The sequence below is a fragment of the Paroedura picta genome, chromosome 4, assembly GCF_049243985.1.
Source record: "Paroedura picta isolate Pp20150507F chromosome 4, Ppicta_v3.0, whole genome shotgun sequence".
NCBI lineage: Eukaryota > Metazoa > Chordata > Lepidosauria > Squamata > Gekkonidae > Paroedura > Paroedura picta.
This window is the reverse complement of record NC_135372.1, coordinates 49229892-49246700: the sequence shown is the minus strand read 5'-3', so window position 1 is coordinate 49246700 and position 16809 is coordinate 49229892. Positions and strand designations below refer to the sequence as shown.

At 40.1% G+C, this 16809-nt stretch overlaps 1 protein-coding gene across 4 annotated transcripts in view; it reads right to left on the bottom strand.

Moving 5' to 3' along the window:
* Positions 1-6347: 6347 nt before the first annotated feature.
* NEK7 (NIMA related kinase 7) overlaps positions 6348-16809 on the bottom strand; it is a 78137-nt gene continuing 67675 nt past the window's right edge. For 3 of the 4 annotated variants that reach the window (XM_077332756.1, XM_077332757.1, XM_077332758.1), the window contains 2 exons: positions 16048-16161; positions 6348-8263 (listed from right to left, as the gene is read on the bottom strand). In XM_077332756.1, coding sequence (XP_077188871.1) covers positions 8153-8263; positions 16048-16161 — 225 coding nt within the window. In that variant the 3' untranslated portion in view covers positions 6348-8152. Of the gene's footprint in view, positions 8264-12067; positions 14105-16047; positions 16162-16809 lie in introns of those variants that run through there. The other variant, XM_077332759.1, reaches the window with a different exon arrangement.

Genomic DNA, 16809 nt, shown 5'->3' with positions numbered 1-16809 from the left:
GATAGGTAAGATTGACAGCTGCCTGTGTATGTGCATTTTCTCTGGTGACTCCAACCTTGTGGTGAAGTAGGGAAACACCATTTATAAGCATGATAGCTGAGAAAGACTGTTGGGCATAGGACAAAGACATAAGTGCATTACTTTGGAACAATTATGAAGTCTAGGGAATCAAGAGAAAGGTTTTTTACTGTTGAAAGGTATTACCATACAGAAACATTTTCAATTAACAATTTAATATACAGAGTAGCTATATATGAGTTAATAACGGAAATATACATGAAATAGTAATTTTGGTCTGCATGACCGTAGAATATTGATTGATATATGAAATAACTAGTAATCAAGCCCGCTGTATGAGTAATACAGCGGGCTCTAGGCACGTACCAGATCGTAGGAGGCCCGTCGGGCGGCGGGGCCTCTCCCGGGCGGCGGTCATTTGGCGGGCAGGGAGTCCCCGGCAGCCGCGCTCGGCGCAACTGCCGGGAGCTCCCTTCCTGGTGACGTGACGCGGCATGATGCGCCTGGCGGCCTGATGCGCCTGGCGGGCTGACGCGCCATAGAGGCGGAGGGCAGAGCGGCTCCGCGTCAAGGCGAGGGCGCAGGCGCGGCGGCCATTTTGGAAGCAGGCGGACGGCAGCACAGAGTCGCCTACAAGCAACATGTCCCGAAGAGATGATTCCAGAACGACGATCTTCTCCCCAGAACACCGCCTCTATCAGGTGGAGTATGCCATGGGGCACGCGGGCAGCTGCGTCGGGATAGTCTGCAACAACGGGGTACTGCCGGCTGCGTCAGGCCGCCAGGCAGGGAGCCCTCCGCAGCCACGCGGAGCGCGGCTGCCGGGGACTCCTTCGGTCGGCGGCCTGATGCGGCGAGAGGCGCTTCACGCCTCTCGCCGTGTCAGGCCGCCGGGCAGGGAGCCCCCGGCACCCGCGCAGAGCGCGGCTGCCGGGGACTCCCTTGCGGCCAGCCGGACGTGTCGGAGCAACTGCGAGCCGCGCTGTGCGCGGCTCGCAGTTGCTGGGGCTGGGAATCGGAGGGACCAATTGGCAGGCGCTGCGCGCCTGCCAATTGGTCCCTCCGATTGTCTGTCCTGAGGAAGGGTCCTATCCGGACCCTTCCTCATCACGGACACATCCCGCCTTAGGACCCCTTAACGCTTTATTTAGTCCGTGGCGCCCGTGGCACCACGGGCGGTTTAAAGATAGGTGTAACCCTGTACCTTTTTCCTGATCACATATTCACCTAAAATGGGGAGGGAGAGGGTATGTGAGTGACCACACCCTGTGTCTCCACATAACTGCAATTATCTATGTGTGGAAGTATGTGCACATAGACACTGTCTTCTTGATTAGGAATGTTGCTTTTCAAATGTTCCAATCATGAGGAAGGAGCCCATGTGTGTGAAAACATCCTTTGTGTCTGGATATTTTGTATGCAAAGTGGGGATCACACAGAGGCAGGGCCTTCCTGTGTGTCGACTGCTAAAACAGCTATAACGTGGAGGCTGGGGCAGAGCCCATGCACTTTTATCTGCCCTCCTTCTACATTTGTTGACTGAACACACAGCAAAGTGTCATACATACTTCTTAATGTTGGGAGTCCCTTCCTGCTCAAAGTTTTCAAGAGTAATACAGGTTTCAGTAGTTTAACAGTTTATTTTTAAAGATTTTAAAATCTTAACCTCTCTATTAGCCACATCCTGGGAAACTACCAAAAGTGATTTGTTCCTTAACTTTGTCTCAAGCTAGGAACCTAAAAAGTTGAGCAGGAGCAGAATACATATTAAATATTAAAATGCAAATATTTATTTCAGTACAAGTGCCCATCTAAAACTCAAACACATCAATATGTATCATGCACTATTGCACAAATCCAAAACATTTGACACATGGATAAATGACAAGAAATCACATAACCAAATGCATTTCAACCCCCTTTGGGGTCTTCTTTAGTGGTCTAATACTTAAATGTACTTATGTGATATAATAATGGGGATTATAAAGTGCAATAAAAATCCACTAACCGTATTTTTATAGGTCTGTGTATAAATACTTATTGTAATAATTACTCACGTGAATGGAGAGGCTCCCACTAATGAAAAATATCCAAATATATCTCTTGGAGCCCCCTAATTAGAATAGTTAGTCTTCAAAGTGCAGCTTTAAATATATAAAGTTAATTCATTATAAAAATCCAAAGAATGCTCCTACTAAAAACCTTTAATATGCATTTACACACCTTATAGAAGTCTTCTCTGACTCCATGTCTATTCTCATGCGTTTCATGGAATGTAGTAAAAAAGTGACTGGAAAAAATGTTTAAATGTTATCTGCTGTAAAATGTCCTTAAAGTAAATTAGTTGCCTGGCTGTGTGTTTGCAAATTGTATCAGGGAGTGAGAAAAGGCTTCTGAAAGAAGAAGCCAAAAGAAATTGATACTGTGTCCTGAGAAGTATAAGTTAAAGAGAAACCGAGTGGTGGCAGCAGAACAGGTACAGGAAGTAGTAAAGTAAGGTCAATGCCTCATTTCACCACAAATGGTGGCATAGTGGAGAGCAATGGCCATTTCTTCATCAGTACCGATGTCCTGCAATCAGCAGCAGTCATTTTAGGGTGACTACAAGAATAGATTATTAAAACACTCCAATAAATTTGCTTTGAGTACTTCCCTACTTTACCTTAAATGTTCAATTAAGTCAGGCTCTTAACCAGGATTTTGTGAGATGGGTGGGAGTTAATTATTTAAAAAATAGTTTTAAATGTGTTAAACATTTATCAGATCGTATAAACATATATGGTCATGTTAACCGCCCCCCCTTCTCCTAAAATGGCCAATGATGGATCTGGAGGAAGTGGGGGGGGAAGGGCCCTGGGTGGGCATCTACACAACTATACTTACCAACCATATTCTGCATGACAACTCTACTTCTGTGGTTTCTTGAAGACTGAAGAATGTTTCAGGGGTTTCTCTATTGTAAAAAACTTGAGAAAGGCTGAATTAAGCAGATCCATTTCCCAAGAACTCTGAATTAATTGCTCTCTTTTCAGTTAATACTTATTCTTGAGGGATAAAAAAGACACTGAGGTTGTTTAACTTTACACTGTATTTAATTTTTGCTTCCTTTATTTATATTAAGATATTGTACAACATATTTTTTTCAAAACAAAGCAGAATCCTTGTGACAAAACACAACAAAATAAAGTATTTCATAAGTCAAAACTATTACAGTACTACTGAAACATGAGGCCAAGAGAAAGCATACATGCTTTGCTTATTAAAGTAATACATTCATTTGAAAGAACAGGCATTCTTAATAGAAACAACAGTTTGGTTAAATAAATAGCATACATTTTAAAAGAGACATCCACAGATCTGTTGATTCTAGAATAATATTCTTGCAAGTACCCCAAAAAGTAAGGCATTATTAAATTTTATTATTTATATGTAAGTATTCACTGTTGGAAATCTTACTGTTAGATGATCCAGCAGTTAAGCATGCAGCTCTGTTAACTAGAAACATAACAGTTGCATAGCCTGGCCTTTGTTTAGCCCCAAATTTGGAACAAGATAGAATTCTTGTCACTACATCTATTACCACTGAACCCCAAACAATATAATTCTTAAGGTTTATTTTATAGGGTCCTTTCCAGCCTCCCTCTTTTTTGTTACTTGCTGAGTAGCATGCAGCAAGATCATGTTTTCATCTGCCTAGGAACTCTCTCATCTCATTTCATAAAATAATTCATTAGGAAAGGTAGCCAGCATTCAACAAATGGGAACATACCTGATCACAAAGTTCTTATTGGCAATTAAAAGGCTTTGCAAGAGGGGTGGTATCTCCATTAATTCTTTCTCTCTCCACTGACTCCCATATGTCACCTATGCTGTTCCTGAGGGTTTGCTGAGCCCCCAGAACACAATTTCTGGGGCCTTAGGGGACTGCAGCAGCAGCAGGAGGAAGCAGGTAACTCCTGCTCCATAAGGCCCACATGGTACCGAGCTACACAGATATCATCAGCTTTTATAGATGCAAGGTAACACTATGCCATCTCCTGTCAACTTTATAGAGTTGGAACTCCATAAATGGATATAGTCAAATGCTGATCAAATATTGGTCTGATGCGAGGGAAGCAGAAGTGTGAGCTTCATTGTGTCCCGATTCACTAAAATGGTCAGCTCCAGTGATGTCTACAGAATTACTTCCCAAGGGATAGTGATACTTACAGTGGACCTCAGCATGTTGACAGCCTTGAATATGTAATTACATCCTTCAAATATTACTATAGGGGTGTGAAAATTATCAGCTCCCATACTATTGCTAGTAACATACTAATTAGACTCTTGCTTGACCAGTTTTCCCTGTAACCTCTGAAAGAAGCCTTTCCCATATAGCCTCTTTTTTTCCCAGAGTTCGGGGACAACACACTCTACTGACCTATTGGCAGGACTATTGTCCTTAATATATATTTTCTCTGCTCTCTCAGGTGGTTTTGTTTTTTGCCATTGTACAATGCCCAAGACTGGTACCAGGCTTGACCTTCTCTGTCTAATACAAGAGTACCTTTCTGAAACCAGTGACCTCAATTTCAAATATCTGTACTGTTCCAGTTGTGAACTTGCAAAATCACGTTTATTGGCCATTCAATACAATTAAATTATCAACACTAGATTTTTAAAACAAAGGCACTCCTGCTTTCCAGGTAAATTAGCTGAATGCATTTCATAATTGTTTCCAACCTTTTTACATCTTTTAAGATGCTATTCATGGATGTTAAAAGGCATGCATTTTAGCAAAGTGTACATCTACGCTAAAATTAATTAAAGCTACAATCTTATGCACATTTAGTTGAGAGTAAGCCCCAAAGAACACAGTGGTACTTACTGACAAGTAACCATGTATAGAGTTGGAACTTTAAAAAATATTTCATGCAAACTGTGTTAAACAGCTTGGCCTCCAAACCTTGAAAATGCTATAAAAGGAGGGAAATATATCTTTAAAATTCCTGGAATACTTTTGCATAGTAATACATGGTAATGAGGGTCAAGCAATTACTATCCTATTCTGTGCTTTAGGTAATGAAACTTTGACCCTTCTCATTAAAAAAAAAAGTCCCTAACTCATTAAAAAAACCCACCAATACAACTAATTTTTAATGCAAACTACCATATTGCTCTCTAATTCCGAATGCTGACGCTAAAGGCACAATTGTGCTATGGGACAGGGCACTATTGCAATTAGGGTTGTAATCCCATATGAATGAATGTTTTCCTAGAACTATGACCCTGACAGAGAAAAATAGTGCAAGACTGCCTACTCCTGGCTATGAATGATAAACGTATATGAACATAAACAAACTTAAAAGCCGACAGTGCAAAGGTTCTGACAAGGTTGTGACAACAGTCAAATGTATCCTCCACAAGTTACCTGGCAAGTGACCAGGGAGAGTCAGGAAACTTACATTTGCTTCCCATATAGGGCTTACCAATATACCATGAGGCTACATTTTATTTGGTCGGTCAGCAACTGAGGAGGTCTGCCCTGGTTGCTGTCATTAAACTAGGCTGCTGGACAGGAATGGCACAGCTCAGACTTCACTGACATTAAAGCAAGCAAAAGTCTTCAAAACAGTTTCTGAGTAACCCTACAGCCATGAAAAAGCTTCTGTTCGGTCAGTTCTGTTGTCAAGTAACTTGGTCAACCAGCACTTACTGGACAGAATCGAAAGCACTGTGAGTTTTGCTCCACTCGAGCTCTGGGAACCTTTGCTCCTCATCTTGCTACAGCCCCCACCTCAACACTGTGGTCTGGTTCAAAATACCCCAGGAACAGCAATATGCCTGGCTGCCAAAGCGAGTGCCCTTCCAACAATGGAATGCAAGGCTTGGATCTAGCTCACTGCCTCCAGCTGGTTAAACATGTCCTACCTAGAATGGGAATGAGGATGTGTGAACATACCACAATGCTACTCTGATTTCAGCTTGGGAGGGAGTTCTGAGCCCAGAGGGGAAAATCAACTGCATGTAAGTCTTTTTATGGCATGTTGGTGCTATGGATACTAAACATCTGACTCTTCCTTCTAATTTTTTACCTACTGGCCCTTATATCATACCAGAGAAACATGCTACATATGTAGCTCAGCAACACTGCCTTAATTTTTTTTAAAGTAGTGCTACAGAGGCTGTGCATCCATAGCCAATCCCAATAGGCTCCACAGGAGCAGCAAGTGCCATTTAGGAAGCACATCAGCAGTTGCACTGGGAGGAGCATTTCTATACGTCTTACTAATCCTTTTCTAATGAGTGCAACCAAAGAAAGTGACACGAATGACTGACTGCATGGTGAATTAATAAAAGATCTGAGTTTACTATTTACAAAGAAATACTGCAGCATTTCTAACTGGTTTTCTCTCTTTGCAAGTGATACTGTTACCATGCCACACTATCAAAGATCCAATTTGAAACTTCAAGGTACTCCCAATATTTTGAGAGACTACAGCTCCATAGACATTGAACTCTGTGATTAGAAAATAGTGCTTTCACTAAAAAAAAAAACAAGAAAAATTATTCATTCCTATGCCCATGAACTTCACCTGACTCTAGTTTAAACGATTACAGCTACTGTATAAAATAGATCTCTATGTTTAAACCTCAAACTTAAGCTAACTCTTTTCAAGGAACAAAATGATGTTTTCTAAGTTTAATTCATACAAAATACATACACATAGGTGATTTAGAAAGCAGATGCCTTCATTATAAAAGGCTATTCTTATAAAAGTTTGCCAACCACATGGATTGCCTATTACGATGAGGTTCAGCTCTTTATGTCTGCAATACATTCCTGTTGCCAGTTTACAATGTGGTAGAGAAAGTCACCTTTGGGTTTCTGATCCACATGGGGTACGTTAACACGTACATCATTTCCCCCATGGAACAGTTGTCACATGTACGTGTGCATTCTCACACAGCTTCTATAAAGCAACCGTTCCATTTATAGGTATAAATCACCTTTTAAAATTGCCAAAGTAACATGCAAAATCATCCAAAATATTCTTTAAGAAAATGTTGGAAGAAGGGCACAGAATGACAGCCTTTGGAAACAAATTACATCTCAATGAGAAGAGCTGAATCACAGCCATAAGAACTTACATAACTCTGTACACAAAGTGCGATCCTATGCAGTTAGTTATCTCTTAGAAGGGCATAAAACTGCATAGGATTGCACTGGGAGTGTAATAAAAAGTGGGCATAATTAACTCTTAATCTAAGCATGTGTAAAGCCGAATGATTTCAGCAGAAGAGTTAAGAATGAGAGCTTTGTCTTGAAAAGCAGGAGAAAATGTTTGGAACTACTTAACCCTGTGGAACTCAGTCTTGAAAACTAATGATTGTGGGAATGATCCAGGGTCCTAAATTCTATATATTTGCACTATTCTCCTCCATAAGACATAAGTATGATTTTTGTAAAGGTGGGGATTAGGATGCTGTGCAAAGGTAAAGAAACAAAAGTTCAACAGGATCCTTTTTCAGTGTTGGACAATTTCTCTAAAAAGCATCCTTTCACATTCAGCAGCTGTGTTAAAGTTCAACAGCCAATAAATGGTTTCTATCTACTTTATCTTGACAAGCAAAACTGTAAACTACATAACTCATTTAATATTCCTATTAATTAATTGCCTCCAGGGGAAAGGGGGGGATAAGGTAACAATAAATTCACTAATGAACAATAAATTCACTAATTGTGCTGATTCATCACTTCTATAAATTATGGAAAACAGAGGAACTGATTCAAGAGTTGCTTATAGTAAACAAACAAAACAGCAATTCAGCTATATAGAACTGAACAGCAGGAAGTCATACAATTTTAGAAATTCGTGGAATACTGTTTATGAAATTGCCAACATTTCCCAAAGACATTAGAGCTTGCCAGTTTTCTGCTCCTGCTTGTCAATTTAGAACTTTTGTATTCTACAAACAAACCTTTAAAAAATATATTTTAAAGTAACACTTCTGTAACAAAATTGTTAAATGTGCTAACTGCAAATAGCAAAACTTTGGGTAGCAGATGGAAGTCAAGGTGGAAGACAGTTTCTGCAACAATGCTTGGAAATTGCAAGGTTAGTTGTATCCTCTTCAGAACTCGATGTGCCTTCTAGCTGCTCGCAGTGAGTGCATGCATACGTTTTGCTACATCATAAACATAGGTGACGTCTGGTCGCTTTTCTGGATCGGGGTTAATGCACATGTTAACTAATTGTCGCAGCTGGAAAAAAAGAGATATGTAACATGTAAAGAAACAAAAATGAAAATAACAATGCCACCAGGTCTCAGCCTCCCTCTATTTTGGTTCTTTAATTTGTAATACTGGGAACTACAACGATATGGCAATAACAAATGCTACTGAAAGTGCACATTCTTATACACGCGATATTCTTCCAGACAGTTATAGTATTTTTCAACCCAATCCCCGACATAATGATACTATGCCGCTGTGCAATGAATTTGCATATCGTTATCTTAAAGCAGAAGAGTCACATTGGACTCTATTGAACTGAAGCTTTGGACTGAGGCTGGGGGCAGATACTGGGCAGTAACTGAATATAAGAAACACATACAAGCTTCAATCCAAACCAAGGCTAAGGGAGGTTATAGTCTTTCTTATTGGATTTAAGAGGTGTAAATCTATGCTGGATGGTGACATATTTATATAAAAGTAAGTTTTATACTCCATACGTTTGCTTTCTGAGCCCTCTAACAAGGTTAATGTATAAACCAGCCTTGTGAAACGGGCGATCAAACTTCAGACTTCCACACTGAATAGGCCAGGAACACAGTCCGTCTTCTGTGGCTAAGCAAAGTCCTATGCCTGCCTTGGAAATGGCTCATGCCCGTGATTTTTAGCACCCAATATATGCAAGAGGTTGCAATGCGGAATGTTGGCTGGATATTTCAAACTCCCCTTTACTTCAATCTCCCCATGATAACATTAGTAATTTTAAAACAGTTTTGTATACGAGTCGTATGAAGCAAACAAATTGCTTTCTAGTTTGAGTAGCTAACCAGCAAAAGGGCTTGTAGCTGAACTGCTAAGGCTGCAGACACTGAGAACTGAAACACTGGGAAGATGACATAAACCTTCATGGCCATGGGGGCCAAAAGCAAGGCATACTGCCTTTTGAATATCTAAGAATATCTGAAGCACATGTTGGAGATAAAATTACGACTCCCATCTCTGACACATGTGATGACCTTAAAGCATATATTCTAAAAACACACAATGGGCAGCACTTTCTTTGGAAAGAAACCTGTGCAGAAGGCTGACCATCTCTAATGGAATAGCCTGATACCTGATTATAATTGTTTTGCCTGTTCCTTGAAGCTGGGAAGCTATCCTATTAACATGAGCTCATCGCATCAGTAGCATTTGCCAGGCCCAGGGGATTCTAATGTGAATTAGGCTGAGCTGAGCTGCTAGGAGAGCAATATATTCTTGTCAGGTATGAGATGACCAGCTCGCTCTACTGAAGGCAGACTGGGACAGTAACTAAGCTGGGGGTGGAGAGGCTCCTGTTGCATCCCTGAACAGCATCCTCCTTCGGCTCTGCTTATTCTCCTTAACCTCCTCTGTGAACTTAGCACAAATGACAGTATTTTGCCTGGAGCTTAGCCTGGTAGTAGGGAGCAGCGGGACACATTTCTTTTCACTTTAACAGGTTTGTAGTCTCCAAGTAAGAAAAAAAAATAGTGTCCCTCAAGTCATAAATAGGGACAAAAAAAAAACACCACCCTAAACCACAACTCTGACACAGGCAACACACTGTTTGGAAACCACTGTGATGGCAAAGAATCTAGATTTAAAACATTAAAATGTCACTTATGTGGAGCCCAGACATTTACCATCACTGTCGAAATGAACACAGCAGCTGTGAAGGCCTTGGCTTAGATTGGTTGGAAAAGGCTTGAGTTTAAGAGACTCTTCCTGAGCTCAGTGAGCCACAAATCCAGCACCATGTTAATACAGAATAAAACCTATCTTTGGACATTAGGGCCACCACAAATGACCAACTGAGCTGCCGTTCCAGTTATTTTCCCAAGTTAACTTTTTCCTGTAAAAGTAAATTGATGACACATTATAAAGGAGCATTAGCAATATTGTTGTGATGGAGGCAAGTCCTGCTTCTCCACACCTGACACTCCAACCTTGTAGGAGTTTCAAAATGTATTTGCATGCAAGGCATGCAGAGATTGATTGTATGTGAAAGCACACACACAGGCGGACAGGATCAGCCAATTAGCCCCAGAGTAAACTGGGGAAAAAGTGTACGAGGTCCTATTGGATACCCAAGGTAGTGGCTTTTCATTATAATGAACGAAAAGAAATGGGGGCTGCACCAAGGCAAAATGAAGAGAAAAAAACAGTGCAAACAGAAAAGGATGTTTAATAGTCAAATAACCCATATGCATTTCGTGTTCAGCTTATCAGGGGGAACATACTTTTAAATCCCTTTTCAGTTCTTAATATGGAATCAGAATTGAAACGTATATTCCCTCGATGAAGCTGAACACAAAACATGTAGGGCTTATTCAACTATTAAAGATCCTTTTCTTTTTGCCCCATTTTTTTCTTTCTTTTCATTATAACTACATTTTTGTCTGGGGGGAGGGGGAGATCACTGAATCCTTCCTTTGCAAATGAGAAACTGATCTTCACACACAAGTTCCTATGGAAATCATTATTCTGTTGTTCTAGAGAAGATTTGTAGAGTCAACTTTTAGGAGTCATGTCCATGCCAGTATAAAAGTGGAACATTGCTAGAGCTTGGGGGATAAGGCATCTATTTTGGCTCACACCCAGGACAACAGATGATACTAAAGAGCTCTGAACAACTCATTCTAGATAAAGGACAAGATCTAGAATGTCAAACCAGCACTGAGTTCTGCTCCCATACAGCATAATGGGGGGGGGGGGAGTTTTGTTTAAAGAATGATCCCTGGATCACACATTCACTAAGGCCAGCAGCATTCTTGTATGGTGAGGTGCAACTCATCCACAATCTCCACCTCTCAGATACTTTCCTTTGTGAAATGGACGATTCATGTCAGTGCTCAAGGAACCAATGCTTGATATGCATGGTACTTTTAATTTAAAAGGGGAAGGAAGTGCATGTATGAGGCCTCACCACAATGTGATATTTGCCCAGAGAACCCAGGTGGTCTGTATATATCTAAGCAGAGGCGAAGGAAAGATGTCTATATCATCTCATTCACTTTAAGCAGGACCATGAATGTAAAATTCATCTCATTTTCTGGTTGGTTCACACTGGTATGTACAATATTTGCTTGCTGAGTGACTTTGGGACTGAAATATACTCCCTGTGCAACATACTCAGAGAGTTGTTGTAAGGATAAAGTGTTATACAGGAGAAAAAGGTAGGCTGCTTTGGGTTGCCATGGCATGGGGGGGGGGGAAACAAACTAAATGAACAAATGAAATAAATAACTTCAATCCATCATTTGATTACACAACACTTCAGGACATTCTGCAAAACTGTTAACAGTATCTGCTGGAAACACAAGAATACATTGAGGAGAGAGAGTGATCTGAAAGCTCAATATGTGGTGATTTAAAACCATGAGGGCTCATTAACATATGCAAATCATCACTGCCAATAAATGAACATGTATGTATGGACTCTTCCTTATTTTTCTGAGTATTCTGACCTGTCGGATTCCAAAAACCACGTTAGCAGCTTAGATCAGTTTAGAATGACCGTAATCAGCACTTAAAGAGAACTGTGAACTTGGAAAGGGGTGTACAAACTCATCACTGGTAAATTCTTCCACAATATCATTATAGAAATTTGTACAAAGGAGCCCAAAGTCACCCTTGGCAGACCTCATCTGGTGGATTATCATCATGACAGAGCCAGCATGCATTCATATAGAGCAGGGGTAGTCAAACTGCGGCCCTCCAGATGTCCATGGACTGCATTTCCCAAGAGCCCCTGCCAGAATTCACTTGCAGGGACTCATGGGAATTGTAGTCCATGGACATCTGGAGGGCCGCAGTTTGACTACCCCTGATATAGAGTGACTGGCATTCATGGAGTTAATCAAATATGCCAGATATCCAAGCTTATTGCTTTGCCCCACTCCTTAACCAGCAGAATCTACAGCAACAAAAAACCACACCAATGGGAAGGCCATGGCAACAGCCTCCATTGGCAGAACCCCCCCCCCCCGATCATATACGCTGAAGCTTTCTTGAACCTCAAGGCACCAAGGGCTGATTATCTGCTGGCATCACTGCCTGACAGAAGTCACACAATGGCCTGAGGTAGGCAGCTGGAGAAGTAGGAGTGGGCTGTGTACATGCCTGAAGAAGCATGGGTATGAGGAGCTTGTCTTCCGGTTGCTCACAGTTAATGGAGTGTTCTGCATAATTAAGCACCTGATAACAAAGCTTTTAGTGTACTCATTTTGTAGAACATCTATTTATCTGAATAATATCTATCTCTTTATATGCAAAAGAAGTACACCAAACAGGTAGCTTTACAGAAGAAAACTGGCCCCCATCAGTTTGCTATTCAAATCAAAAACATTGAAGGAAAAAAAAAGGGGGGACTAATCTGCACTGAATACAGGCTGCAGTCCTTGAAATATGTGTAGTTATTATGGGCTTTGGTAAACTGAAGCTATATTGAAATGTATATTGAAACTGTCCTTCAGTTCAGTAGCTATGCTGTTTTACAATGTAGAGAAAATAACCGCTTGGTATAGGATTCTAACTGCTCAGGAGTTAAAAAAAAGAAAAGACAAGCTGCTACTGCACTGGGTCTAAAGGAACAAATGGAACTGTTGGAGAAGCAGAGTAAAAGCAAGGCAGAGACAGGATTTTCACAATAGAAAGCCACTGTGTGTGATAATGACTTGCAAGAGAAAGTGTGAGAAGGGTGACTGGTATCACAAGTCATATCACAAGCAAAAGAAGAAGCAGCAGCAGCCTGCATTTCTGCTATCTGCACTTAAAGTACTAAATTAACTATACTACAGGCTGTAAATACAGGGCTTTCTAATCAATAACAACAGGCCCATTGTGGAAGTTTGATCCATAAGGACTCCCTGTAAGTTAGGGAAAATGCTCAAAACAAGATCAATTAATAGTGAAACAAACAAAAACACAAATAACAGAAAGTATGTAATAAAACAGATCTTAAAGCTATTTTGTCATTAGTTTTAAAATATATGCAAAGCGATTTTATTCCTTCTTCAAATTTATTCACATAAAATATTCAAGTGGATTTCATTGTTCAGTGATCCCTGAACTCAACTGCTCAGTGGAGTGCACTTTTCAACCTGGATAACAGTTTGAAGTCTAAATTTTCTAGAAAAAATCTTTAGGATACTGCTGCATTCTGACAGATAAACTTTAGCCTTTAGTTCTGCAGTTCCAAGTCTGTACAAGACTCTCAAAATTTAAAACTATATTATGAGAGACAGAGAAAGAAATCTTTACATATATTCCCATTATTTTTAAAAGTTTTACTTCAGACATGATTTTCAGGTGACAAAACTGATTAAAGCAATAATTTATCCACTCGTCAAATGGTACATATGTCTTTTACTTATTTTGTTAAGGAATTATATCCATATTTATGACAGAAAATATATCCTTCTTTCTATGAGGCTGTTATAAGGCAAAATTATATTTAAAAACAAAGGTTTTTAAAAGTAAACCCCTCAATTCCTAACTGAAGGAAACATATTTGTTCTGTGACACTCCCCCCCCCCCGAAAACTATGCAGAATAAGTAAAAAAAGAGACACTGTAAAACCAAAGGTAGAATCTATTTCCCTTTCCCAGTACCAAGACCTTCTATTCGGGCCGGACTTTGATATTTGCCCCTTGGCTGAGAATCCATATATCCAACTTCACACTTAGCTGCAGTGAAGTAGCCCTGCAGGCAGGCCGACTTCAACGAACCACTAGTGGTATCATCATTAAAATCCTGCTGAAGGTCACCATGGCAACCGCCTGCTGAGGCTTCACTGCTGCACTCGGCATCTCCTAATCAGCTACCATGTGAAATGCAAATTCAGACAGTCTGAAAATTAGTCAAGAAGAATAGAGGATGAGGATGCAGATACGTGAAATATTCATGCGCTTCGTGGAAAAAGGAAGACAGCATGAATGACACAACAAAGAACAGCCCCTGACATTCTCGCTATCATTTTGCATTATTGTTCACACCCTACTGTATTTCTAGGCCTCCGGTTCTGAAGTTGCCTATATGAAGTGCCATATTTATATTCCGCAAAAACATAATAATTAAAAATGGCCACTGAAAATCAGCTAATTGGGAAAACCACATTAAGAGTATGTTGCATGCGCTGCCTACTGGATAGGAGTATCTCACCTTATAATGGTCTTTCTTTCTTTCTTTCAAAAAAGGATCCTCTTTACTTAAACATAATAGAATTATAAGAATGGTCATACTATATACGACAAAGACATTTTTTCAAAGGCCAACAAGTCCTGGTCTGCAATATTTATTAATTATCAAAACAGTGAGAAATGAGAGATTCTTGGACTAGAACTACAAGTTGCTTCCCATTCTGTAACCCAAGCAGTGCAAGGCTTTAATACTTACAAAACATATTTCAGAGAGGACGTTTATGTGCGTTTCAACATAATCTTTAATTCATGTAACTAGAATAACTTGCTATAGCCTCTTTGTTGGTTTGCAGCTGCAGGAGTTGCTGTTATTCTACCTTGCCTAACCTTGAGTAGAATGCTTCAATAGACACGTGAACAGATATACATATATGTCCATTTGCATTAGTTAACAATAAGGTATTTAAAGTGTTCAACATTCAAAATGTCCCACTTAAAAAAAAAACTCTTCAATGCAGACAGAATGATTACTAACACCACTTTTGACACGGAGGACAGTTGTGTGGTCTGAGATCACCACTGTCATGGCCCATTTGTTCTCCACGTGGGTGCAGCACCTACAGTGCAGAGGGATCCCCACAGGGCATAGCAGAGACCTGTCTATCCATCTCTCTCACACCTTTGGAGTGCATGGATGGGCTCATACAAGGCCATCACATGAAATGAGAATGTTGAGCACATAGTTCTTGAGCAAGCAAAGCAGCTGGCCAAGTATATAGGAATTGCTCCCACTCTTTAATGATATGATGAAGCACCTGTGCATATAACTTGGGAAAGGAAACACTGCTCTGTTGTATGCCCTGTAAGTACACCTTCATAAGCATCCTTCCTGTAGCAAGGAAGGATCATGTCATTTGTGTTCCCATAGTAAGGGGTATGTTTATAATGTGACAATTAGAAAACTAATTTTCCTGTGCATCCTTTTGTGGCTTAGGAGGACTTTTACAAGAGTGCAGATCTGTTATTTTTTGTTTGACTGCTGTCTGACCAGATCAATTCTGACATTTAAAACATAATGAACAGATGGAAATTCTATTTCCAAATTATTGGAAAGTTATTTGGAGCCTGTAGATTGCCACAGGATAATTATCTCAGAAGATTCTCAAAAGCATAGGATCATGTCTTTATAAAGAACATAGGTTTGGAACAGCAACTGCTTACTATGGTGTAGCAAGCCAAACCTAAGGTACTAAGGGTTAACAGCATCCATTTAAAGTGATTTCTCTTCCACAGTGTTCCTTAAATATTAATCCCTAGCACAGGATCACAATCACAAAAGAAGATACAGGTAAGTCAAATGGCAACAATTATGTTGCAGCGGTCTTTGCTAGCACTTGAGTCGCTTAGAAATGCGCTTCACACCTACAACCAAGTTTACAGCATGCCAGTTTCTCAACTTGCAAGGATCAGAACAAGTTCCTGTTGCTCAAAATGGACAAATTCTCCTGCACAAGCTGTACTGAAATGAATAAGAACTGCACACCGAGTTGTGGCTGGTACCCAAGATTCCAGGACAAATAAGAAACTTTTCTTTAAAAAGGGGCATCTCTTCTGGTGCTCCCAATAAGCCCACAAAAAAGAAAAATTACTCACTTCTTCCGAATAGTGATCTGATGGAAGGGGTGGATAGTCACACTGTTCTATCTTTTTACATAAAGAGTACAAGTTCATTTTGTCACCATAGAATGGACTTTGCAATGCAGCCATCTGTTTGCAAAAGAAACAAAAACACAAATATAACCAAAAATATTTAGTTCCTTTTAAGACATTTTCAAGAAACCATACCTTTTGTTTATTTAAGTCCAATATACATTTAAATTCGACAAATACCACATCTTCTTTTCTGTTCTGCTGTCAGCAATTGTATTTATTCCTGGGCAACTTTTATTATAGAGGCAAATCAATTAAGATTAGTTTTCGAACCGGATTATTATAAACAAATGCTGACTTTGTAGTCATCAATCAGCAAACAAAGAAAGTGTTAAAATGCTGTTTTATAGTTACCAATCAATGGAAATTCTGGCCTGGTTCCATACAACTTTGAAATGGCTTCCTTGTGTTTCTCAAAAACAATTCTCTACGCTATGCAACAACCTAAACTACTTCTAGAGCTGAGGGGTCTTTCAAAAGAGCTTTATGATGTGGTACGGTATTCTAAGAAAAGTGTTGGAAAGCCTACAGGGTGTGTGCAGGCCCTTAGGCGTGCCTAAAGTAGCCCTCTGGATCCTGGCCTTATTTCATCCTAAATACCCAGTTATGTTTCAAATATACCAAAGCATGGTACAATGAATCCGCATGATCTAAAATTACAACAGCAGCAGCAAAACAACCCTGAATTTCAACCCTATCACAGTT